This window comes from Taudactylus pleione, unplaced genomic scaffold (genome assembly GCF_031769625.1).
Source record: "Taudactylus pleione unplaced genomic scaffold, aTauple2 ptg000199l, whole genome shotgun sequence".
NCBI classification, from domain to species: domain Eukaryota; kingdom Metazoa; phylum Chordata; class Amphibia; order Anura; family Myobatrachidae; genus Taudactylus; species Taudactylus pleione.
Genome location: NW_028284601.1, coordinates 3,487,810 through 3,512,535, shown reverse-complemented (window position 1 = coordinate 3,512,535; position 24,726 = coordinate 3,487,810). Strand labels below are relative to the sequence as shown.

The 24,726-nt window shown below is 44.6% G+C and overlaps 1 protein-coding gene across 3 annotated transcripts in view; it reads right to left on the bottom strand.

Moving 5' to 3' along the window:
* LOC148518712 (galectin-4-like) overlaps positions 1 to 23,669 on the bottom strand; it is a 40,142-nt gene extending 16,473 nt beyond the window's left edge. The window contains exons 1-9 of one of the 3 annotated variants that reach the window (XM_088477165.1): positions 23,064 to 23,669; positions 18,767 to 18,910; positions 13,503 to 13,591; positions 12,525 to 12,729; positions 12,292 to 12,411; positions 9,599 to 9,634; positions 9,437 to 9,469; positions 5,670 to 5,696; positions 5,256 to 5,344 (exon numbers count right to left, since the gene is read on the bottom strand). In XM_088477165.1, coding sequence (XP_088333291.1) covers positions 5,256 to 5,344; positions 5,670 to 5,696; positions 9,437 to 9,469; positions 9,599 to 9,634; positions 12,292 to 12,411; positions 12,525 to 12,729; positions 13,503 to 13,591; positions 18,767 to 18,811 — 644 coding nt within the window. In that variant the 5' untranslated portion in view covers positions 18,812 to 18,910; positions 23,064 to 23,669. Of the gene's footprint in view, positions 1 to 5,255; positions 5,345 to 5,669; positions 5,697 to 9,436; positions 9,470 to 9,598; positions 9,635 to 12,291; positions 12,412 to 12,524; positions 12,730 to 13,502; positions 13,592 to 16,646; positions 17,829 to 18,766; positions 18,911 to 20,815; positions 20,827 to 23,063 lie in introns of those variants that run through there. The other 2 variants (XM_088477166.1, XM_088477167.1) reach the window with 2 other exon arrangements.
* Between the last annotated feature and the right edge of the window lie 1,057 nt (positions 23,670 to 24,726).

Below are 24,726 nucleotides of genomic sequence, written 5' to 3'. Positions count from 1 at the left end.
GCTGATTGGCTGGCACCTTATCACTTTTCACTCTATCTCCTAACACTGCTTAGTAAATAGACCCACAAATTTGCAGGAGACAATAGAGCAGGTTAATAACATGTAATCATGCAGAGGATGATAGCGTTACTTTAAAATATGCCACTATGCATGAGATGATAGTTGGTTAATAATGTGCTATAGTTCAAAAGATAAAAGTGCAGATTAACAATGTGCAATTATGCATAAAAAAACTGTCATGGTGACTAGCATTTTAATTCTCATAAACGCTATTATCCCCTGCACAATGGCACATTATTAATAATGAGCCATTGTGCAGGGGATAATAGAGGTGAGGTGACTAATTATGTGCCGATGATAGAGGTGACTAATAATTTGCCATTGTGCAGGGGATGATAGAGGTGACTATAATAATGTGCCATTGTGCAGGGGATGATAGAGGTGACAAATAATGTGCCATTGTGCAGGGGATAATAGTGGTGACTAATAATGTGCCATTGTGCAGGGGATGATAGAGGTGACTAATAATGTGCCATTGTGCAGGGGATGATAGAGGTGACTAATAATGTGCCATTGTGCAGGGGATGATAGAGGTGACTAATAATGTGCCATTGTGCAGGAGATGATAGAGGTGACTAATAATGTACCATTGTGCAGGGGATGATAGAGGTGACTAATAATGTGCCATTGTGCATGGGATAATAGAGGTGACTAATAATGTGCCATTGTGCAGGGGATAATAGAGGTGACTAATAATGTGATATTGTGCAGGGGATGATAGAGGTGACTAATAATGTGCCATTGTGCAGGGGATAATAGAGGTGACTAATAATGTGCCATTGTGCAGGGGATGATAGAGGTTTATGAGAATTAAAATGCTAGTCACCATGACAGTTTTTTTATGCATAATTGCACATTGTTAATCTGCACTTTTATCTTTTGAACTATAGCACATTATTAACCAACTATCATCTCATGCATAGTGGCATATTTTAAAGTAACGCTATCATCCTCTGCATGATTACATGTTATTAACCTGCTCTATTGTCTCCTGCAAATTTGTGGGTCTATTTACTAAGCAGTGTTAGGAGATAGAGTGAAAAGTGATAAGGTGCCAGCCAATCAGCTCCCAACTGTCATTTTTCAAACACAGCCTGTGAGATGACAGTTGGGAGCTGATTGCCTGGCACTTTATCACTTTTTACACCTCTATCATCCCCTGCACAATGGCACATTATTAGTCACCTCTATCTTCCCCTGCACAATGGCACATTATTATAGTCACCTCTATCATCCCCTGCACAATGGCACATTATTATAGTCACCTCTATCATCCCCTGCACAATGGCACATTATTAGTCACCTCTATCATCCCCTGCACAATTGTACAATTTTAGTCACCTCTATCATCCCCTGCACAATGGCACATTATTAGTGACCTCTATCACCCCCTGCATAATGGCTCATTATTAGTCTCCTCTATCATCCCCTGCACAATGGAACATTATTAGTCTCCTCTATCACCTCCTGCACAATGGCACATTATTAGGGGATGATAGAGGAGACTAATAATGAGCCATTATGCAGGGGGTGATAGAGGTCACTAATAATGTGCCATTGTGCAGGGGATGATAGAGGTGACTAAAATTGTACAATTGTGCAGGGGATGATAGAGGTGACTAATAATGTGCCATTGTGCAGGGGATGATAGAGGTGACTATAATAATGTGCCATTGTGCAGGGGATGATAGAGGTGACTATAATAATGTGCCATTGTGCAGGGGAAGATAGAGGTGACTAATAATGTGCCATTGTGCAGGGGATGATAGAGGTGACTAATAATGTGCCATTGTGCAGGGGATGATAGAGGTGACTAATAATGTGCCATTGTGCAGGGGGTGATAGAGGTGGGTAATAATGTGCCATTGTGCAGGGGATGATAGAGGTGGGTAATAATGTGCCATTGTGCAGGGGATGATAGAGGTGACTAATAATGTGCCATTGTGCAGGGGATGATAGAGGTGACTAATAATGTGCCATTGTGCAGGGGATGATAGACTATAATTTTTATAGTCAAAACTCTGGAGAAAAAAAGTGTATGTCAGGAGAGGCTCTGCCTCCCCTGTCTACCTTTTATGAACATCCCTGATCAAAACACATTAAATTTCCAATACTATACTATGTACTGCTGCACCTTTCTATCTGTAAATGTGGCTCTGAAACTAGCCAGTGCCTCCCCAGCTATTTACCTCTCCGCACGTCAATGGTGCCATTGTGCAGACAATGATAGAGTTGGGGTAATACTGTGCCATCATGCAGGGGATGATAGAGCTGGGTAATAATGTGCCACTGTGCAGACAATAATAGAGGTGACTAATAATGTGCCATTGTGCAGGGGACGATAGAGCTGAATAATAATGTACCATTGAGCAGGGGATGATAGAGGTGAATAATAATGTACCATTATGCAGGGGATGATAGAGGTGACTAATAATGTGCCATTGTGCAGGGGATAATATAGCTGGGTAATAATGTACAATTGTGCAGGGGATTAATAGACCTGGGTCATATTCCATCATGCAGGGGATGATAGAGCTGGGTAATAATGTGCCACTGTGCAGACAATAATAGGGTTGAATAATAATGCGTCATTGTGCAGGAGATGATAGAGGTAGATAATAATGTGTCATTGTGCAGGGTACGATAAAGCTGAATAATAATGTACCATTGTGCAGGAGATGATAGAGGTGAGTAATAATGTACCATTGTGCAGGGGGTGATAGAGGTGAGTAATAATGTACAGTTGTGCAGGGGACGATAGAGCTGAATAATAATGTATCATTGTGCAGGGGATGATAGAGGTGAGTAATAATGTACAGTTGTGCAGGGGATGATAGAGGTGAATAAAAATGTGCCGTTGTGCAGACAATGATAGACCTGGGTAATAATGTTGGCTCACACGGAGGAATCTGTGGTACACGTGCACTCCTAAGGGTGTGTGTGTGGGAGAAAGGGAAGTTGGAAAAAAAGGGGGGGTTGTGGGATAGGATGGGAGTGGAAATGTGGGGCTGTTGGGGATATGGAAGTGTGGGTATGTGGCTGTTGTGTAGATAATGTTTGTGGGTGTACGTGGGTGAATACAAATGAGGCAGACAATAAGTGTAGGATCCAACCTTTTATTGGGTAAGGCACAATGCTTCCCTAGGCAGTTCCGTTATATGGTGAGGGGATCAGCAGATAAGTATTGTGATCCTCGGTTGGGGAGTGGGTGTACCCTTTCAGGGGGCTCCTTTCCATGCGGTCCTTACTCCTGCACGTTCCCCTGCTGGATCTTTGGTCTACAGTCTTACAGAACCGGGATGTGGGGTGTGAATAAAGTCCAGTATTTAGAGCGGGACGCCGTTACTGCACTGTCTCTGGGATCTTTGTACCTACCGGTAAGTGTGGATTGTCCTATGGTTCTTTGCAGCTTTGGCTGTGATCCCAGGTGTTAGCTGGATGTTACGTGACACCTCCGCAAGCCCACGGGGTGTCTGCCAGCCGTGCGCCCGTCGACGTTGTTTGGGGGTGTGATGTGATGCGGAGAGCCGCGTGGTGGCGTTGAACCACGGTCCCGTGGAGTCAATAGGTGGTATTGGGCACAGTGATGAGGCTGGTGGGGGGGACGCAGGGTCTGCCTTGCGGCGCGGTGCTGGATCCTCTGCAGCCTTTCTTTGTGGTGTGGCAATGAGTACAATGGTCAGAGTTCTGGTGGTCGGTGGGGGGTGCTGATTCCCCGACGCATTTCGGCACTGGTGCCTTCTTCAAGGAGGTGTGTTTTGTTTTTTTTCACCTTCCCTTTCTCCCACACACACCCTTAGGAGCGCACGAGTACCACATATTCCTCCATTTGAACCAATAGGCACAGGTACTCCTGTTTTTACGCTGCTGCACCTAGCATTTCCTCATCCCACCTCCCTCCCAGTCCCCCCACCCTAACCCCACCACCACACCACAATTGTGAAGCGCAGACCGCCCCCCTCATTTATTTCTGGGTAATAATGTGCCATTGGGCAGACAATGATAGACCTGGGTAATGTGCCATTGTGCAAGGGATAATAGAGCTGGGTTATAATGTGAGGTGACTAATAATGCACCATCGTGCAGGGGATGATAGAGGTGGGGGATGATAGAGCTGGAAAACAATGTACCATTGCGCAGGGGATGATAGAGGTGACTAATAATGTGTCATTGTGCAGGGGATGATAGAGGTGTCTAATCTTGTGTAATTGTGCAGGGGATGATGGAGGTGACTAATAATGTACCATTGTGCAGGGGATGATAGAGGTGACTAATAATGTGCCATTGTGCAGGGGATGATAGAGGTGACTAATAATGTGCCATTGTGCAGGGGGTGATAGAGGTGACTATAATAATGTACCATTGTGCAGGGGAAGATAGAGGTGACTAATAATGTACCATTGTGCAGGGGATGATAGAGGTGACTAATAATGTGCCATTGTGCAGAGGATGATAGAGGTGACTAATAATGTGCCATTGTGCAGAGAATGAGAGAGGTAACTAATAATGTGCCATTGTGCAGGGGATGATAGCGGTGACTAATAATGTACCATTGTGCAGAGGATGATATAGATGGGTAATACGTAATGTGCCATTGTGCAGGGGATGATAGAGGTGACTAATAATGTGCCATTGTGCAGGGAATGATAGAGGTGACTATAATAATGTGCCATTGTGCAGGGGAAGATAGAGGTGACTATAATAATGTGCCATTGTGCAGAGAATGAGAGAGGTAACTAATAATGTACCATTGTGCAGGGGATGATAGCGGTGACTAATAATGTACCATTGTGCAGAGGATGATATAGATGGGTAATACGTAATGTGCCATTGTGCAGGGAATGATAGAGGTGACTAATAATGTACCATTGTGCAAAGGATGATAGCGGTGACTAATAATGTGCCATTGTACAGGGGATGATAGAGCTGGGTAATAATGTGCCATTGTGCAAAGGATGATAGCGGTGACTAATAATGTGCCATTGTACAGGGGATGATAGAGCTGGGTAATAATGTGCCATTGTGCAGGGGATGATAGAGCTGGGTAATAATGTACCACTGTGCAGGGAATGATAGAGATGATAATCTAATTATTAATGAATACTGAAGGCTTGTACTGAATATAACAGAGCTTATTGATAGGGTTGCATAGTATCTTGCAAGAGAGTAGGGAAAATATTTGGAGGCTCACTTACCTATTTCCCCCCTGTGGTATAAACCCTCTCACCACAAATGTTTTCTTAGGTGAAACGCCACCATGTATGTTTCCAAAGTAAGGAACTGGCTGTGAGAGGTAATATACAGGATGTGTCAGGAGACATAGCTCTATTTACTAAGCATTATATGGAGATAAAGTGGACGGAGATAAAGTACCAGCCACCCAGCTCTTGTCATTTTTCAAACACAGCCTGTGACATGGCAGTTAGAAGCTAATTGGCTGGTACTTTATCTCTGTTCACTTACACAAACTCGTACAGAGAGACACAATGACACAGACACACCTCCACCGAGAGACAGTCACAGAGCTGCACATGTACACAGAGACACAAACAGAGACACACAGAGACAGGACAGTGTGGGACAGACACACATGACCTTTGTCTACTGACCGGGTTATAGACGGGTCCTCCCATTATCTGAATGGCAGAAGAAGGAAAGTTTTTGTCTTAATGTGGCACACAGGCAGAAGTATATCATATAATAATATCTAACTTTTATAAAATTTTTGTTAAAAATGTCCAAATATTGAACAAAATCAGCGAAATATTGGTTAAAAAAGATACAGAAAAATGTTTTCATCAAAGGGCTCTATTTATTAACATTAATTTTTATTAAAATAAAGTGAAAAAAGGGGGTTTTCACCCCCTTTTCACATTATTTTAGTATCACCTGTAGTTATTACAGGGCAATTGGAGTAGAATTAGTAAAATTCTACTCCAACCCCTAAGTATCACTTATTTTTAGTAAAGCAGATCGCATTTCCCATAATTGTAATGGGAAATGTGATCCGACCACAGTTACTAAAAATAAATTGTAAAAAAATACCGGGGGAAGCCCTGTGATAATAACACCACCCGGAGGTGGCGTTATCCAGGGTCTCCCCCGGTTACCGGGCTCCCACTCTGCTCTAACGGGGAGAGCAGAGGCGGGAGCCGGTACCAGTAATCAGTAGGGGTGAGCGGGTTCGGATTTCTGAAATCCGAACCCCCCCCGATCCGAGGCCGATCCGAGTCAGGCTCGACTTTTCCCGCCTGACTCGGATCTGAAATCGAGGCAAAACGTCATCATCCCGCCTTCCGGGTCTCGCGGGTTTTGGATCCTATAAAAGGTACCTGCGTTGGCGCTATTTTCTCACTCAGCTGTGGACAGTGAAGAGGGAGGGTGGGAGTTAGGGCTGGCTGGGCTGTGTAGTGTAGTGTAGTGTTGTAGTGTAGTGTAGTGCAGTGCTGTGTTGTGCTGCGCTGTGCTGCTGTTGTCCATAGGGGCTGTGTCCACTACTTCAAAGTCCATAGGGGCTGGCTGGACTGTGTTGTGCAGTCAGTTGTCCATAGGGGCTGTGTCCACTCCAAAGTCCTGTGCAGTGTCCCAGTCCTAAAGGGGTGCTGTAGTGTTGTCCAGGGGGTGCTCTGTCCGTCAGGGGTGCTCCCCCCAAGTGCTAAAAAAAAAATATTTTTTCTGTGTTTGTGAATTGTGTGCACTGTGGCAGCACGTGCATCAACAAAGGAGCAGCGCCAAGCGTGCGCCTGTGTCCCATAAGTAAAAGGCCGGCTGGCTTGTCCGTTAAAGGGTGCTGTAACCCCCAAAGGGCACTCCAAACAATATAAAAAAAATTATTTTTTTGTGTTTGTGAATTGTGTGCGCAGTAGCCGCACGTGCATCAACAAAGTAGTGCCAAGCATGCGCCTGTGTCCCATAAATAAAGGGCCGGCTGGCTTGATCGTTAAAGGGTGCTGTAACCCCCAAAGTACACTCCAAACAAAATAAAAAAATATTTTCTGTGTTTGTGAATTGTGTGCGCACTAGCCGTAGCCGCAGTAGCAATATAAAAACAATATTGTGAGGTGTGAGGTATTCAGAATAGACTGGAAATGAAGGTTATTGAGGTTAATAATTGCATAGGAGCAGAAAAACCCACAAATTCTGTGATTTAAGCTGTTTTTATGCTTTTTTTTAAATAAAATTCAGATCCAAAACACAAAACCCAGAACCCAAAACACGGAAGGGTGGTTTTGGCAAAACCAATCCAGATCCAAAACACGAAGAAAGATCCAGATCCAAAACCAAAACACAAAACACGAAAAGTGGCCAGTGCACACCCCTAGTAATCAGCTCAGTGGTCTAAACAGACCGCAAGCTGATTGCTGTAAAAAAAAGAAAAAAAAAATTTCAACATTTTTTTTTTACTTACCTGAATCCAGGGACCGGTGATTGGGCCTTCGGTGATGGCTCCTCTCCGGTCAGCTGGTCTCCCATAGTGCCCTGCTGCCCGGTCATCAGGTGATCAGGCCCCAGTGCGGTATGGGAGATCACCTGATCGAGAAGCCCGGAGAAGATCACCGGAGGCCAGGAGGATGCAGGTGAGTGTAATGAAGGGAGGGGGGGTCCGCGATCGCGGGGGGGGCGGGGCTTTGCGTCGGTGGGGGGTAGCAACGACGGTGGGTCGGCGCATGCGCGGGCTCTTAGTCGCTGTATTTTTTCCGAAAATACCGCGACTAGAGTGCGGATGGGATCCGCAGGGACAGAGCTTTATCGCAAGCTCTGTCCCTGCAAGGGATTTATAGTAAATCCCTGTGATATTGCCTGTTTTCACAATGCGAATTCACTCGGTAATATCACACTACAATCCGCATTCAATATGCGGATTGTAGTAAATAGAGCCCAAAGTGTGAAATAATAATGTCAGGAAAGGGAAAAATATATTACTAAAGTTATCCAATACACCCAGACATACACTAAAAACATGCATATGTGCATAACGCAGACTCCCATGTCCTCTATACATGTAGGTGTAACATAGAATTTTATCAGCCGCGGAAGATGTGCAAAAGTGTGAGCTTGTCTCTCAAAGACCCATTATCACATGGCCGCTGCTTGGTAAAGCTGAGATCGGTGTTTTATCCATGTGCTGTATTCTGATAGGAGAATAGTGCACGTACAGTAGGTGTCAGCCTATCACATAACAGACACCAGGGGCGTCACAACGTTTTTAGGATGGGAGGCCAAGATATCATTTCGGTGCCCCTAAATCGCTGAAGGTCGCTCCCACCAGCGCAGCTGGAGCTGGAGTAACCGCCACACCACCTACTTTTTGCAGGGGTTAAACAATAGTAAATGCTGGGATCTCACCAGCAGGAATTATAGTGGCGTACAGGGTTTGCTGAGCATTGTAGTGCTTCTAGTGCAGAATACACCATCAGGCTCTAAACACACTGTGAGGACAGTAATAGAGTACTTGGGCACCTAAGCAGTGGTGGTACAGTGTAGGGGGACAGCCCTTGTGGCTGTAGCAGGGTCCAGGGAGCATGGGGTACATCCATAACAAATGGATGCCGGAGGGAAGAAACCCGCGGCGTGGCCACGCATGTACAGTAGCACATGTTGCAGGACGGACCAGCTGTGAGAGCCGTGGCAGGTCCTAATGTCTGCCGGCTCTGTACTACTATGCGATGGAGGCGGAGCCAGCGCAGATTGCTACTCTCCCAATAGCATTGACTGGTGTCCATGTTCTAGCACCTATGTCAGACACCAAAGACAGAGGGCCTGATTCAGAGCCGGACGCTCTGACCAGAGCGCTCGCTCTGAATCAGTGCCCTCCTACCTAAAAATGGAGCGGCCTCTTGGACGCTCACATAGCTGTGGGTTGCCATCCACAGCTTATGCGAGCGTCCATGATGATGGTCGCGATGGTCAAGACCATCGCGACTATCGGGCTTGCGATGAGACCCTCGGTGACCGCAAGCCCTGGAGTGATTTTGGCTCTATCAGAGCCAAAATCACTCCCACTGACATCACTAGTGATGTCAGTGGGGCCGGACCCAGACGGTAGGAGTTCCCATGGGAACGCCTCCGTCTGGCAGCCACGCCCCCGGCACGCCCACCAAAGGGGGCGTGCTGTCACTCACCATCGACAGCACGCCCCCTTTGGTGCGAGACCCCGAGCGACGGGGAATCCGTCGCTCGCCGGGTCTCGCGCATGCGCACGACGGAGCTCCCTCCGTCGTGCGCATGCGCACTTCGGCACCATTGACCTGCTTGCGAGCGTACAGCGCTCGCGAGCGGGTCAGAATCAGGCCCAGAGTTTTTCTTCTAACTGTAAAATGAGCTAAGGGAACATATTTACATACATATAAAAAGAGGCTGGTTAAAGTGTACTCACAGGTAGGTTCATGGATGGGTAGCCTGGCATTGCCTTGAGAGAAGGAAAGAAAGAGAGATGAATTACTATGTCAATGTGTTCAGTGACACTAAAGACACAGCAACCATATCCCAATATGAGGTCTGTCTGTCTCCCCTAGTATCTCTCTTATATGTCACTTACCCCTCCAGTAGGGAAGGAAGGGCCAGTCATCGGAGCCTGCAGTATAAATGAGCATGGTCAGACAGAAGTCCAGCACTATTTTATTTTCACAATAATGGCTTGTGCTTCAAACTCATTATATTTTCTACATTTTAATTTGCTGCAGTACTTACCTGTTCTTTCCACTTATCACCTTCTACATTCACAGGCAAGTTCCTGCTTCTTCCTACCTATCTCCTCTCAGTCCTCAATCAGTCCTCCATGTGTATCCTCCATCATGGTCATCCTATAAATTTCTTCAATCAAGTTCTCCCACCTATCTTCACACTCATTAGCATGTTTCTTTTTCATGTCTCTCCTCCCACAGTCATCCTCATATTCCCCTTTATATCTGTCTCCTCCCATATCGGTCTCCTCCCTGATGACTGCCCGGGCAGTGGAGTGAGCATCCTTCTATTCCCCAGCTGTACCTTTCGTGTTATCCCCCTGAGGCCTCCCTTTCTTCCTCCTCCTTTGAAGTCCATTCTATCCATCTTTTCTACCCCATCCATCTCCATGTCTGCATCATTTACCGTCCCACTGGTCCTACTTCCCAATTCCTTGACCACTACTTTGCTGCCTGGCTTCCCCACTACCTCTCCTCTGACCTCCCCTCCCTGATCCTAGGTGACTTCAACATCCCCACTGACCTAGCTTCCACCAAAGTTCTTGCTTTCTCTTCCTCTTTTGGCCTTTCTCAATGTACCTCCTCCCCCACCCACTGCCTCGTCCACTCCATTGACCTCATGTTCTACCATCTCTGCACTGTATCTGACTTCTCCAACTATCTCTTCCCACTCTCTGACCAGCATCTCCTCTCCTTCAATCTCTCCTTTTCTCCTGCACTCCTCCTAATGCCCAAATCTACCTTCAGCAGATGCAATCTTGATGCTGTTGATCCTGCCATTCCCTCATCTTCGCTTGATACTCTCATCTACCCTTGCTTGCCCCAACCAGTAGGCCTCCCTCTGCAATCTCAGCCTCACCTTTGCTCTTGACTCTGTTGCTCCTACCTCTCATGTCCCACTTTGCTGCTCTAAGCCCCATCCTTGGCATACCAAATTTACCTGATTCCTTCAAAAATGCTCATGCACTGATGAACGCCAATGGAGGAACTCTCGCTAATTAGCTGACTTCCTCCACTTCAAGTTCATCCTCTCTTCCTACTGCTCTGCCCTCTCTCTTACCAAGCAAACTTTCTTCAAGTCTTTCATCTCTTCTCTGTTCTTCAACCCACACTGCTTTTTTGCCTCATTCACTTCTTTCGCCCACCCCCTCCTCTCCTCCCACTCTCCCTCACTGCCACCCATCACAATATCTCCTCCTCTCATCACTCTTCTGCCATCCCTACCACCCCACCCTCTCCTCCCCGCAGCCACCTACCCTTGTGCTCCATCCGCCCACCCAAGATGAATTACATTCCCTTATTTTATCCTCTCCCCCCACTTCCTGCCCCCTGGATCCCATCCCCTCTCATCTCCTTCGTTCTCTCTCCCCCACTGCCCACTCCCACTTTGCTCACCTCTTCAATACGTTCCTTTCCACTGGCATCTACCCCTCACCATTCAAACTTGCTCTTGTCTCACCCATTCTAAAAAAAAAAACACTTGATCCCTCCTCACCCTCTTGTCTACAACCATCTCACCTGATATCTCTCTGACAATTTTATCCTTGATCCTCTCCAATCTGGCTTCTGCTCCCTCCACTCCACTGAAGCTGCCCTGGCCAAAGTCACCAACGATCTTCTCTTGGCCAAGTGTTGGTGCCATTTCTCCCTACTTATCCGCCTGGAACTCTCTGCGGTTTTTGATACCATAGATCACCCTCTCCTACTGCGGAACCTTCAGACCATGGGCCTCTCTGACACCATCCTTTCTTGTTCATTTTCTACCTTGCCAACTACTTCATCTCTGTCTTTACCTCTGGTTCCACCTCCCCCCTATCCTTCCTTCCCGTGTGCGCCCCACAGACTTCTGTCCTTGGCCCTCTACTCTTTTCTCTGTACACCTCACTGGGTGAACTCATCAGTTCCTTTGGCCCCCAGTATCACCTCTATGCTGATGACACTCAACTCTACATCTCCTCTCCTGATCTATCCCCTAGAAATAAACGTCACAGCCGCTGCATGGTAGCACTGTGTATACTATACAGATTCAGGGGTATATTTACTAAAGTAAGAGTTTGTAGAAGTGGAGATGTTGCCCATAGCCACCAATCCGATTCTAGCTATTATCTTCTAGAAAGTGCTAGTTAGATGTTAAGCAGAATCTGATTGGTTGCTATAGGCAGCAGTACTTACCTGTTCTATAGGCAACATCTCCACTTCTAAAAACTCTCACTGTAGTAAATATACCCCTCAAACTCAGTCACACACAGATGTACAAATGTCGCACAATTGATCAGCGTAAACTAGCAAAGTCATTTTGTGGTTTTATTTGAGCGAATAAGATGCACATTTTGAGCAAGTGGCCAAGTCACCCAGGACCCGAAGCACCGAGAGTGACTGAACCCTCAGTGTATGAGGACACATCTGTATGTACTCCCTAGTAATGTTCCACTATTGTCAATTATGCTTTCATCAGTGGGCAGCATTTTACTTGTAATTCCAAGTACTGCCCACCTTGTTCATTGGAATGTGCTTTAATATTCCGCCTATATAGCAGCACTTCACTCACCCCTCCTCCAACAATGGTCACCGAATGGAGGGACACGTCTGCAACAACATGTAGACATTCCACCCGTTGTAGAGGAATCCTGTGACGATACTCATAGAATGGAGATCCATTCACGTTTACCTGGATGGATAGAAACAACACTTATTAAATCCAAAGGAGAGGTGTGTGGGTACTGCTTGGGTAAGTATCTCTGCTCAGCACTGGGTGTGGGGGGGTAATATTTGTTTGCTCACCTGGAAGCTTGCATGATTGACCAGAAAGACCACCTCAAAGTTACCTCCTTTGTGAAAGGGGAACCCATCTTTCCTTCTCTCCTCACTTCCCCAGGACCCTGACTGGAAAGTATTATGCACAACCGTCTTTTCATTCAACCGGGGATTAAAGTGGAAGGCAATGTCCGTTCCGTCATGGTGACCACAGGAGAAGTTTACAGCGAATCTGTCAGATAGAAAGAAGCAATATATAATAAGGAAGGGGGGGGACACAACACAATAATGAGCATCTTACGTCTGTCTCCTCACTGTTAAACTCTATCCTTTTCCTTACCCTTAAATCTGTTCCCATTTACATCCCCTTCTGCTGAAACTCCTTCCCCCTTCCACCTAATATATCTATTCCCATTATTTATATATTTTACCAAAACCCTTCTCTTTCATTCTCTTTACGGCCGCAATGTATTCCCATTTCTTTCTCACCTCCTTGTCCATATACTGGTTCATGGAAACCTTTTTAAAGAGAATTTTTACTTATTTAAAGAAAAAAAAAAAACACACATTTCCCAGTTGACAATAATGATCCGCTAATTATGAACATTTCCGCTGCCTTCTAGCCAAACAAAATATACATATATTAAAATTGTTTCTAACCCATCTACTTGTGGGATGGATGTTTAAGCCAACCTCTCTCAAGTGAATTGTTAAGAGTCACAAACCCTTACACCTTTTACAAAGTTATTACAAATTGATAATTTTTTTGTAGTGTAATGTATTTACTGTACATAGAAATTCTGCTCTGTATATTTTTATACTATTATATTATAATAATATTATGCAAATAAATAGATAAAGTCTGTCTGAGTGATCTCACTTCTCCCATTGTAAATATAGCAAATGCTGTATATAGCTTCCTTGGAGAGATCAGTCAGTCTCTGTATAAACAGACTGAACACAGGTAAGGCAAAATAGGGTTATTAGAATTACAATCCTGGTTACCCTTTAGCGTGCTGCGGGACTGAACCCTGGATGTAGACCGACATACCGGGCTGTAGGCCGCCATAGATGGGGCTTCTGTAAGGGATAGGCTGCAGGGTGATGAATGGGTGAGAAAAACATCAAGCAAAACAATTAAAGAGTCACACACATGGCAAATGTGATTATGTGACAAGTAAGAGGTTCATGTATAAAAGAGTGGGGAACACATCTTGGTGGCAGGACCCTCCCCCATCGGAACCACCCCCCCCCCCCCCCAAAAGAAAAAAAAGACAACAATTTAATCCTCAGTAACAATAAAAGTGGTGAAAGTAACTTTTGGAAAAGTTTGAAGTAAGTTTCAAATTATATTAATTTAACACAGAAAGCAGGAACGTGCATAGTACATGCAGCAACATCCTCCATTAATAATCATGCAAACATTATGGGACTGGTGCAGAATTGCATGCAGGACCGTTTTCCGGACAGATCTTGAGATATTTAGCCCTGTGTATCCTCCGTGACTGGGCGTACACAGCTATGAGAATCTCCGGGCGCTCGAATGTTATACCTGTTTGCAGGGAAGGATTAAGGCTTGTGGGGGCCCTGGGGCAACTAAGTTGTGGGGGCACCCACCAAGCCACATGGTTCCTACCCCCCTCCCCTGCCACACATTAAGCATGCACACACATATAATATATATGTAGCAAACATATATTTTATATAACTTACACACTAACACACACATATACAGCCTCCCGACCTCCGGCGACGTGTCTGCAGCCCACAAACTTGTAAGTATACAGCCCAGCTGCGGGGGGCCAGTGACGCGATTCACGCTGAATCGCGTCATCGTGGCTCCGCCCCCTGCTCCACAATGCCATTAATATCAGCATTGTGAAGAGGGGGCGGAGCCATGATTACGTGATCGCGCTGTCACGCCCCATGCTCCGCCCCCAATGACGAGTCGCTGCCAGGTCCCGTCCCCTTTGACGCGCCACGCCCCCCTGCTCTGTAAGCCCGACAGCTCCCTCCCGGAAAGAGGGAGCTTAAAGTCGGCAAGTCTGATATACAGTATACACACACATAAACTCATACACACTAACACATATACATACACAGTATACACACACTAGCACATATATACCCATTAACACATACATACACACTAACACATACACAGTATACACACACTAATACATACTGTATATACAATAACACATACACAGTATACACACACTAATACATACTGTATATACAATAACACATACACACATATACAGTCAGGTCCATAAATATTGGGACATTGACAGAATTTTCATATTTTGTCCTCTATTCACCACCACAATGGCTTTGAAATGAAACAAACAAGATGTGATTTAACTGCAGACTTTAATTTGAGGGTAATTACATCCAAATCAGGTGAACGGTGTAGGAATTACAACGGTTTCTATATGTGCCTCCCACTTTTTAAGGGGCCAAAAGTAATGGGACAAACTAAACAATCCTAAATCTAACTTTCACTTTTTAATACTTTGTTGCAAATCCTTTGCAGGCAATTACAGCCTGAAGTCTGGAACGCATAGACATCACCAGACGCTGGGTTTCATCCCTGGTGATGCTCTGCCAGGCCTCCACTGCAAATGTCTTCAGTTCCTGCTTGTTCTTGGGGGATTTTCCCTTCAGCTTTGTCTTCATCAAGTGAAATGCATTCTCAATCGGATTCAGGTCAGGGGATTGAGTTGGCCATTGCATAACATTCCACTTTTTAGCCTTAAAAAACTCTGTGGTTGCTTTTGCAGTATGCTTCGGGTCATTGTCCATCTGCACTGTGAAGCGCTGTCCAATGAGTTCTGAAGCATTTGACTGAATATGAGCATATAATATTGCCCGAAACACTTCAGAATTCATTCTGCTGCTTTTGTCAGCAGTCACATCATCAATAAATACAAGGGAACCAGTTCCATTGGCAGCCATACATGCCCATGCCATGACACTACCATCACCATGCTTCACTGATGAGGTGGTATGTTTTGGATCATGAGCAGTTCCTTTCCTTCTCTTCTCTTCCCATCACTCTGGTACAAGTTGATCTTTGTCTCATCTGTCAATAGGATGTTGTTCCAGAACTGTAATGGCTTTTTTAGATGTTGTTTGACAAACTCTAATCTGGTCTTCCTGTTTTTGTGGCTCACCAATGGTTTGCATCTTGTGGTGAACCCTCTATATTCACTCTTGTGAAGTCTTCTCTTGATTGTTGACTTTGACACATATACATCTACCTCCTCGAGAGTGTTCTTGATTTGGCCAACTGTTGTGAAGGGGTTTTTCTTCACCAGGGAAATAATTATTTTGTCATCCACCACAGTTGTTTTCCGTGGTCTTCCGGGTCTTTTGGTGTTGCTGAGCTCTCCGGTGCATTCTTTCTTTTTAAGAATGTTCCAAACAGTTGATTTGGTCACACCTAATGTTTTTGCTATCTCTCTGATGGGTTTGTTTTGATTTTTCAGCCTAATGATGGCTTGCTTCACTGATAGTGACAGCTCTTTGGATCTCATACTGAGAGTTCACAGCAACTGATTCCAAATGCAAATGTCACACCTAGAATCAACTCCAGACCTTTTACCTGCTTAAGTGATAATGAAATAACGAGGGAATAGCCCACACCTGTCCATGAAACAGCTTTTGAGTTGATAGTCCCATTACTTTTGGCCCCTTAAAAAGTGGGAGGCACATATTGAAACTGTTGTAATTCCTACACCGTTCACCGGATTTGGATGTAATTACCCTCAAATTAAATCTGAAAGTCTGTAGTTAAAGCACATCTTGTTTGTTTCATTTCAAAACCATTGTGGTGGTGAATAGAGGCCAAAATCTGAAAATTCTGTCAATGTCCCAATATTTATGGACCTGACTGTGTATATATATATATATATATATATATATATACACACACACAAACACATACTGTATATACAATAACACACATATATACACAAACACATACATACACAGTATACACACACAAACACATACTGTATATACAATAACACATACACACACAGTATACAAACACCTACTGTATATACAATAACACACACATACACATAAACACATATATACATACATACACATATATAAACAATAAACCAGTACACATACACTTACATTTTATACAGCTGTGGTTCCCTTGATTAGGATCCGCCCACTCGCGCTGAAATCCCGCAATTCGCTGATCATATGGGGCAGGGCTTGTCGTATTGGCTCCGCCCCCACATCGGCCACACTAGCAGGGGAAATTGTTCTGTCACTGTCAGCGTGCCGTGCTCTAGTGGTGGGGGCCCCGGTCGCCCCCCCCTTAATCCGGCCCTGCCTGTTTGAGTGGCACCTCCACTTGTGACTGAAATGGAGTAACTGGGTGGTTATGTGGCGCTCGCACATAGGTTGAGTGGGGGAAGGGGGGGTGCAATGGTAGCCTAATTGGGTAAAGCTCTGCCTCAACCCCTATGTGAGCAAGTGGAAATGGATCTCTGCATAGCCAGCACTTTTGAAATTGATCCTTTCCTTTCCAATAGCAGTCCTTGGGTGCAGCCACTTCCTGGGGAACCTCACTAATCACCATTCACTATACATAGCAGGACCCGGGCACTTGCATATAGCCAGGACCTCTGTACATCAGCGTCAGTGCTGTTTTGTTCAGATATCTCTGAAGCAGGGCAGATCCAACACAGAGAAACGGATTACCAGCTGGATACTCCCTGCTATGGAGATAGCTGAGTTTAATTAATGATCACATTTGCGATCTAGGCATTATATGACCACCCATGATTGCATTGCAAGATGCCATCATAGCGCTGGAATGTATTATCCAGCACCTGCAGGGACAGGAACTTTAAAAAGAGTCCGTCCCTGCGATGTGCCCAGAGTGCTGTCAGGGCTACTGCGTGGCCGCCATTGCCGGGGAGGGTTCAGAGGGAACTCTGCCGGCTAATAATGCGAAGTGTAGCTCATGGGCTACAACAGGCTAATGGCAGCATCCCATCCCCCGAAAAAAAATCCTATGGGGGTCTGCGGCTGCCAGCGGGAATGGAAGGATTGCAGCAGGAATTGGAGATATCTGCTGCCATCCCTCCTTCATGCATGGGGGTGATACTAAATATTTGCTGTTAGCCCCCGAAAATGGGTGTTTTCAAGGAATAAGCCGCAAATATTTAATGATAAATTAGCCCCTAAATGTGAGTGCTGAGTACAATGAGGGGCAGGGTCACTATTAGGAAGGGATTTAGGGGCATATGTATCAAAGTTTGGTGTGAGATAAAATTGTGAAATATACAGTATATCACCAACCAATCAGCTTCTAACTTATATTTTGCAGGCTGTGTTTAAAAAAATGATAGTTAGGAGCAGGGCCGTAGCTAGAGTAGTGCGGCCGGTGCCATCGCACAGGGCCTCCACAGGGCAGGGGGCGCTGTTTGGGCCTGTCAAATTTCTGTTTATTATCATTCTTGCTTGTAGCTTCCTCTTATTTCATCCCCAGCATCTCCTGGCCTCTCCTATCTCTTCCCTGGTCCTTCCCCATGAAGCCATAGCCCTTTTTGGGTGCATTATGTCCCTTTGAAAAATGAGGGGGCGCCAATACTCTTTCTGGCACAGGGCACCAAAAAGTCTAATTACGGCTCTGGTTAGGAGCTGATTGGTTGGTGATATATATCTCACAATTTTATCTCACATCAAACTTTGATACATATGCCCCCTAGTGATTTTTCTTTTCTGCCTGGAAAACGCTATAAAAACTCTCAGTAAGGTAAATCAGCGACGGTTGCTGTAGCTGTCTGTGTAACGTTTCCCTATATGATTATATACAGTTACTGCGCTGTTCTTTGTCTGCAATAACAAACAGCACAAGTGTATGATGGAGGAAATACAACTGAACGCATTTCATGACTGGTGACAGAACGCTGCATCTTGTGCCTAACTGCTATATACAGTTTAATCTATTTAATAAATTTCCCCTCAGAAAAATGACAGTTTGCAGAAATGTCCTTATGAACATTCTTCCAATGAATTTCCGGACATAATCTAGGGGCCATCATGTACTGAGATAAGAGGTATGGGGAATGTCTAATTGTCATAGGTTAAAACATATAGATTATAAATAGCTTTATCAGTAGGAACCTTGTCATCTCCACTGATAAGTGTGGTTTCCCTATGATAAGCTAGTAAGAGAAAAGCAGGGTGACGTAGTGGAGAGTGCATCTCATGGACAGAAAGGGGAAGCTGGCACTTACCGGGTTGTAGACTGGCTGGTAGCCCACAGCTGAAACAAATGCCATGTCTGCTGCCTCCTGGTCACATCCACTGGTAGAAGTGCTTTGTACACACAGCAATTGCCTTTTATACACTTCCGTAATGTGGGTATGGCAACCTTTGTCCTGTACACAAGAATGGAGTCATTAAAGTGCAGAACCTTTGTAAATGTCCGACAGGGCGCATATATATATATATATATATATATATATATATATATATATGTATATATATATATATATATATATATATATATATATATATATATATACTGTATATATTATAGGGCCCCGCTGTGGCAAGCCCTACAGAAAAGTCTAAGGGGTAAATTTACTAAAGTGAGAGTTTTTAGAATTGAGTTTTAAAAGTAATGCTGCCCATAGCAACCAATCAGATTCTAACTATTATTTTCTAGAAGGTGCTAGCTAAATGTTAAGCAGGGTTGCCTACCCTCCCGATTTGGGCGGGAGCCTCCCGATAATCGGGTGCAGCTCCCGCCCCCCCGGAAAGGCAGGCAAGCCTCCCGGTGGCCGCCGATCCCCCCGATATCCCCCGCAATGTACTGCTAACCCCCGCTGCGAGGGCAGCCAGTGACGCGATTCGCGTCATTTTGGCCCCGCCCCCTGCCTCACAATGCCTGTATTATCGGCATTGTGTAGCGAGGGCGGGGCCAAAATGACGCGATCGCGTGACCCCGCCCCGTGACGCCTACAAATGTCATGCACCCGTCCGGACACGCCCCCTTTTTCGGCCACGCCCCCCCGCTGCCCTGCCGATCTGGCTGCTTCCTCCCAGAAGGAGCAGCCAGAAAGTCGGCAACTATGATGTTAAGTAGAGTCTGATTGGTTGCTATGGGCAATATCACTTTTAAAACTCACTTCTAAAAACTCTGACTTTAGTAAATTTACCCCTAAATATAAATAGAACACTCAGCTATTATCACAAAGTGACAGGAAGGAAACAGACTGGGAAATCTTGTCGGAATTGTAGAGAGATTAAATGAGGGATCCTCTCTCCTGGCTGAGCCTGACAGTGCTGTTGTCAATGCTCCTCCCCATGGTAATATCCCATTCGGATGACCGAGAAGCTCTGACAACGCTACAAGCATGGAGTCTGCCAAGTTGTGGGACCAGAAGAGCACAGGTTTGAGAGATCTTCATCCTCACGTGCTTCTCCTCCCCCTACTTATAGTATAATTTACTCCTAACTCCCTACAATGGCACCTACCACCTGGTTGCTCATGTCCTGCTGCTTGTGTTTTGCAGCTGAGTTTATAACCTTGTCCTTGTCCTGCATTGTTTTGTATTACTATTAACTGTTTTTCTTGTGTGCTCATTTATGTACTGTGTAAGGCGCTGCGGAACCTTTGTGGCGCCATATAAATAAAGGATAATAATAATAATAATAATATTATTTTTTCCACACATAATTCACCCAAAACACATTTTTTAGTTTATTCTGAGCATCATCCTTTTAACTTATGGTGGGACCTGCAAATTGACACCACTGGCCCAACATTATGGTTTAGCCCACAAAATGGCTGCCTACAGTGAGTAGGAGTAATTATGTTCATAACGTTATTAGGGGTGTATTTACTAAGCAGTGTTAGGAGACAGAGTGAAAAGTGATAAGAAAGTGATTAGGTGCCAGCCAATCAGCTCCTAACTGTCATCTCACAGGCTGTGTTTGAAAAATGACAGTTGGGAGCTGATTGGCTGGAACCTTATCACTTTTCACTCTGTCTCCTAACACTGCTTAGTAAATAGACCCCTAAATCTTATGCAAGACTAATGGTTTCTCTTCTGTTAATCACAGCTATGTCGTGACTTTTGGTGAAGAATCCTTTAGACATGTTGGAAATAATATGCAGTAACAGACACCTAGGGCCTGACACAGAGTTAATCATCCATTCACCCATTTTCAGAGCGTATTTTCCCACTAGTACAAATGCACGCAAGTGAATACGATGAATCGTTGTGTGCATTTTGTATCTCCACGTATGATTATGGAAGATAAGGAGGCATTCTTACATAGGCAAAGCTCAGCGTGGGCATATTCAGCACTGCTGTGGGCTTCACATGGTTGGACGTCTGTAGTTTCCAGGCATATGACGTATAGGCTGGTGCAAGTCGGCACTGATGATCATGGCGAGTAGCATACCAAGCGTATGGATTGGGGAGGCGGGTGCGCTGCAAGATGCGTACTACTCTTTATATGGGTGCACATACACTATTATTACTGTGCATGCAATATGTTAGCACATACAGATGACATCTTTGCATCAGGCCCATAATGTCACGTAGGGCAAGCCACTAAAAAGGCATGATAGTAATTTATGGTCTGTTTCTGGAGCAGAAAAGGTTCACGAATAATATTTTATTACTACAAGCAACACAACTATCTCATAAAACGGAGCATTATTGACCTTCGGCACCCACATTTGGCAGATAATTTAGCACAGCGAAGATGGGAGGCAACAGTGCATACTGTATTTCACGTGGTACTGATTTATCTCATTAGTGTGCATCCTAAAGCTGGCCACACATCCAAAGATTATCTGTCCAACCAGCAAACTAGTTGATTGGTTGGAATGGAAATCTGGTAACGCATGGGAGTAAATGATGATTAGCAATTTGCTCCTAAATGCCAGAAAACAGATGAAAATGGTCATCAGATAAGTTTGTTAAATGTTTGATCTAAACAATTTGTTCAAGCAACAGTTTTTGTCCATTTTCCGGCAATTGGGAGCAAATTGCTGATTGTCATTTGCTTTCATCCCTTACCAGATTTTCAATCCAACCAATCAACTAGTTGGCTGGTTGGACAGATAATCTCTAGATGTGTGGCCAGTTTAACGCCGCCCATCTCTCTCTCCCGCCAATAGATGGCTGCGTGAGGTGCCTTTTTTCCTCTGTATTTGCCTTAATACATAGTCTTACATGATACAAACTCCTATCCTTCTCTAAAGCTGGGCATCCACTATACAATTATCTGTCCAATCTGGCTGGTTGGAATGAAAACCTGTCAATGTATGGGAGCAAATGACAGTCGTCCATTTGCGCACAAACACTGGAAAATAACCAAAAATGGTTGTTCAGATAAATTGGTTAAAACACACAAAATTAACCAATTTGAACAATTTATTTTGTCCTTTTTTTCAGTGTTTAAAACCATATGATCGGCTGTCATTTGCTCCCATAAATTACCAGGTTTTCATCCCAACCAACCAGATTGAACAGATATCTGACAGAAAATTGTATAGTAAGTCCCAGAGTGTTTGCAAACTTTTTAAAGGACATGATTATAGGAAAACCATTGCTTGGAATGTAATATTTACAGGTTTACAAGCAAGTGACAATAAAGTAATAAAATCAAAGGTTAGAGGAAACATTCTGCATCTAGGGTAGGGACAGCAATTGCCATATTCCAGCTTTGTGTTGCACGCAGACTAACACACTAAAGATTGCCTATCAGCCCAAAACAATCAATCTCCCCTATCAATATTTATTTGCAAACCATTGGATTTTGATAAGGCAGGACTAAGAACTCTGGGCCTGATTCACTACCGATCGCAACTACGATTACGCACGCAATTAGCCGATTGTTGCATTCTGCGCATGCACCGCAGTGCGTGTGCGCGAACCGGCCACTGTGATCGCAGTGACTACGCAGACTCATCGCAGAGTGATTGACAGGTAGTGCCGTTCGTAGGAGGTGACAGGGTGGTCGGCATGCAGAAATTATCCACTGCGATGCCATACGCAGCCCGAGGCCTCATAGCGTGCGATGAAGTTAGCAATTCCTGAGTAAGGCCAGAGCTTGTGCAAGTGTGCGTGAGGCTGCGATGTTACCAATGGTTTCGCAGTCTTTCTAAGATTTACGGATGTGTGTAATGTAAAGTGGATGCCCTTATACATACTTGCCTACTTTTGGAAAAGCTTTTCAGGTAGATTGTGAAAGCAACACCTATGAGCGTACGTTAAAGTGGGCGTGTCATAAAATTTACTTACATCCAAATGTAAATGAGCCCCAAAGCAGTTAGTAAGATCTATGTGTTGATAAAAAAAACATTGATACTTTTCAGAAAATGCATGTAGCTATAGGGATCATTGTGCCTTAGAGCTAGAGATGAGCGGGTTCGGATTTCGGAAATCCGAACACCCACGAATTTAGCAGTTCCGAGTTGGATCCAAGCAGGCTCGGGGTTTCCCGCCTGACTCGGATCTCAAAACCGAGGCAAAACCATAGAGTCGGAAATCTCGTGGTTCGCGAGCTTACGTCTCTATGATCAATGTAGTCTATAGGGACCACGCGACGGACACCATTTCACTCCGGCTGTGGAGACTGAACAGGGAGGGTGTGTAGTGTAGGGCTGGGAGAGTTGCTGCTGTTGTTTGGTATTGTGCTATCTGCTGTGTCCTGGGCTGGTGTACTGCTGATCCATTCTGGGCTGGTGCTGTCTGCTGTGTCCTGGGCTGGTGGTGCTGCTGTGCTGTCTGCTGTGTCCGCCTGGGCTGGTGCAGAATACATCTGGGCTCTGCTGCGTCCATCTGGGCCCAAGTTCTGGACTCTAACAAAAAAAAAAAAAATGGTCAAAATAAACCAAAACAATAAAAGTGTCTTATTGTGTAATAATTTTCAGTGTGCGTGCGTTGCGTGTTAGGCTTAACAGCAGAAGATCCAGCCAGCAGCGCAAGTTGCAACCTAGTGCTGCCCGGCTCCAGTCGTGATCAATCTGTGCTCTGGGCCCAAGTTCTGGAGCTGAAAAAAATAAAAAAATATTGTATTTTTTTGTCAAATTCTTTTTGTGTGCGTATTAGCCACACCTGGCTGTCACTGTCATCGGAGTAGGTGTGCAGGGGTGCTGTGCTCCTCTCTGTCGAGGGGCTGCTGCCCAAAATAATAAATAATTTTTATTGTGTGCATGTCAGCCACACCTGGCTGTCACTGTTATCGGCATAGGTACGCAGGGGTGCTGTGCTCCTGTCTGTCGAGGGACTGCTGCCCAAAATAATAAATAAACAATTTTATTGTGTGCATGTTAGCCACACCTGTCATTGGCATAGCTGCGCAGGGGTGCTGTGCTGCTGTTTGTCAAGGGGCTGCATGAATATTGCAATTAAAACTTTGTTTTTTAAATTATTGGGTTACAAAAAGTCGTTTTTTTTATCTTAAACACAGCAGAAATGTTATCCTAACAGCTTATAAAGTTATATGCTCTAAAAAACTAAAGCCTATATTTATTTACATACCTATATAGAATAGACATCCTAAATTCTAAAACTGTTCTATTCAAAAATTTAAACAAAAGCAAAGATTATAAGTCTAGTAGGTTATAGTGTGTTATTAGACCAAGCGGAACAGAGCATTAAATGCAACTTTTCATTTTAAGGTTTAAGTTTTACGTTGTGTCTGGAGATCATTTAGAAAGCAGAAAAAGAGCTCCACCACAAGTGGCAGATGACTAAACTCACACACAAAGGTTTAATAGAAATAGATACAACACCAGATCAGATGTTTACCGTGGAGGATCTGTCTGATTCATCATGGTGCCCCCAAGACCAAGATTGTGAAAATTCTGCCAAAAGAGAGACTGACACCATGGCTAAACATAAGAGTCACCATCTGGATGTGAATTATCTCATTTGCAAGGGGAAAACCCAACCCTCAGATGAGATGGATCTCAGCCAGTGGACAACATTGAAATCACCATTAAAAAGTCACAATGGAAGACTACAGTGTGGAGAATCTTTCTTCACAGTCAGGAGAGGCCTCAGAGAAAATGAAAAAAGATGCTCTAGGTGCTGAACTTCAAGGGATTTCTCCATCATGTTCTGCAGTGTGGAAAGGTTTCATTCACATGTTTTCTATAAAGCAGTTCAAAGTTACAGGCTTCAAAGTGTCTGGCTTTAACACCTGCCAGGAATTACCAAAGATTATT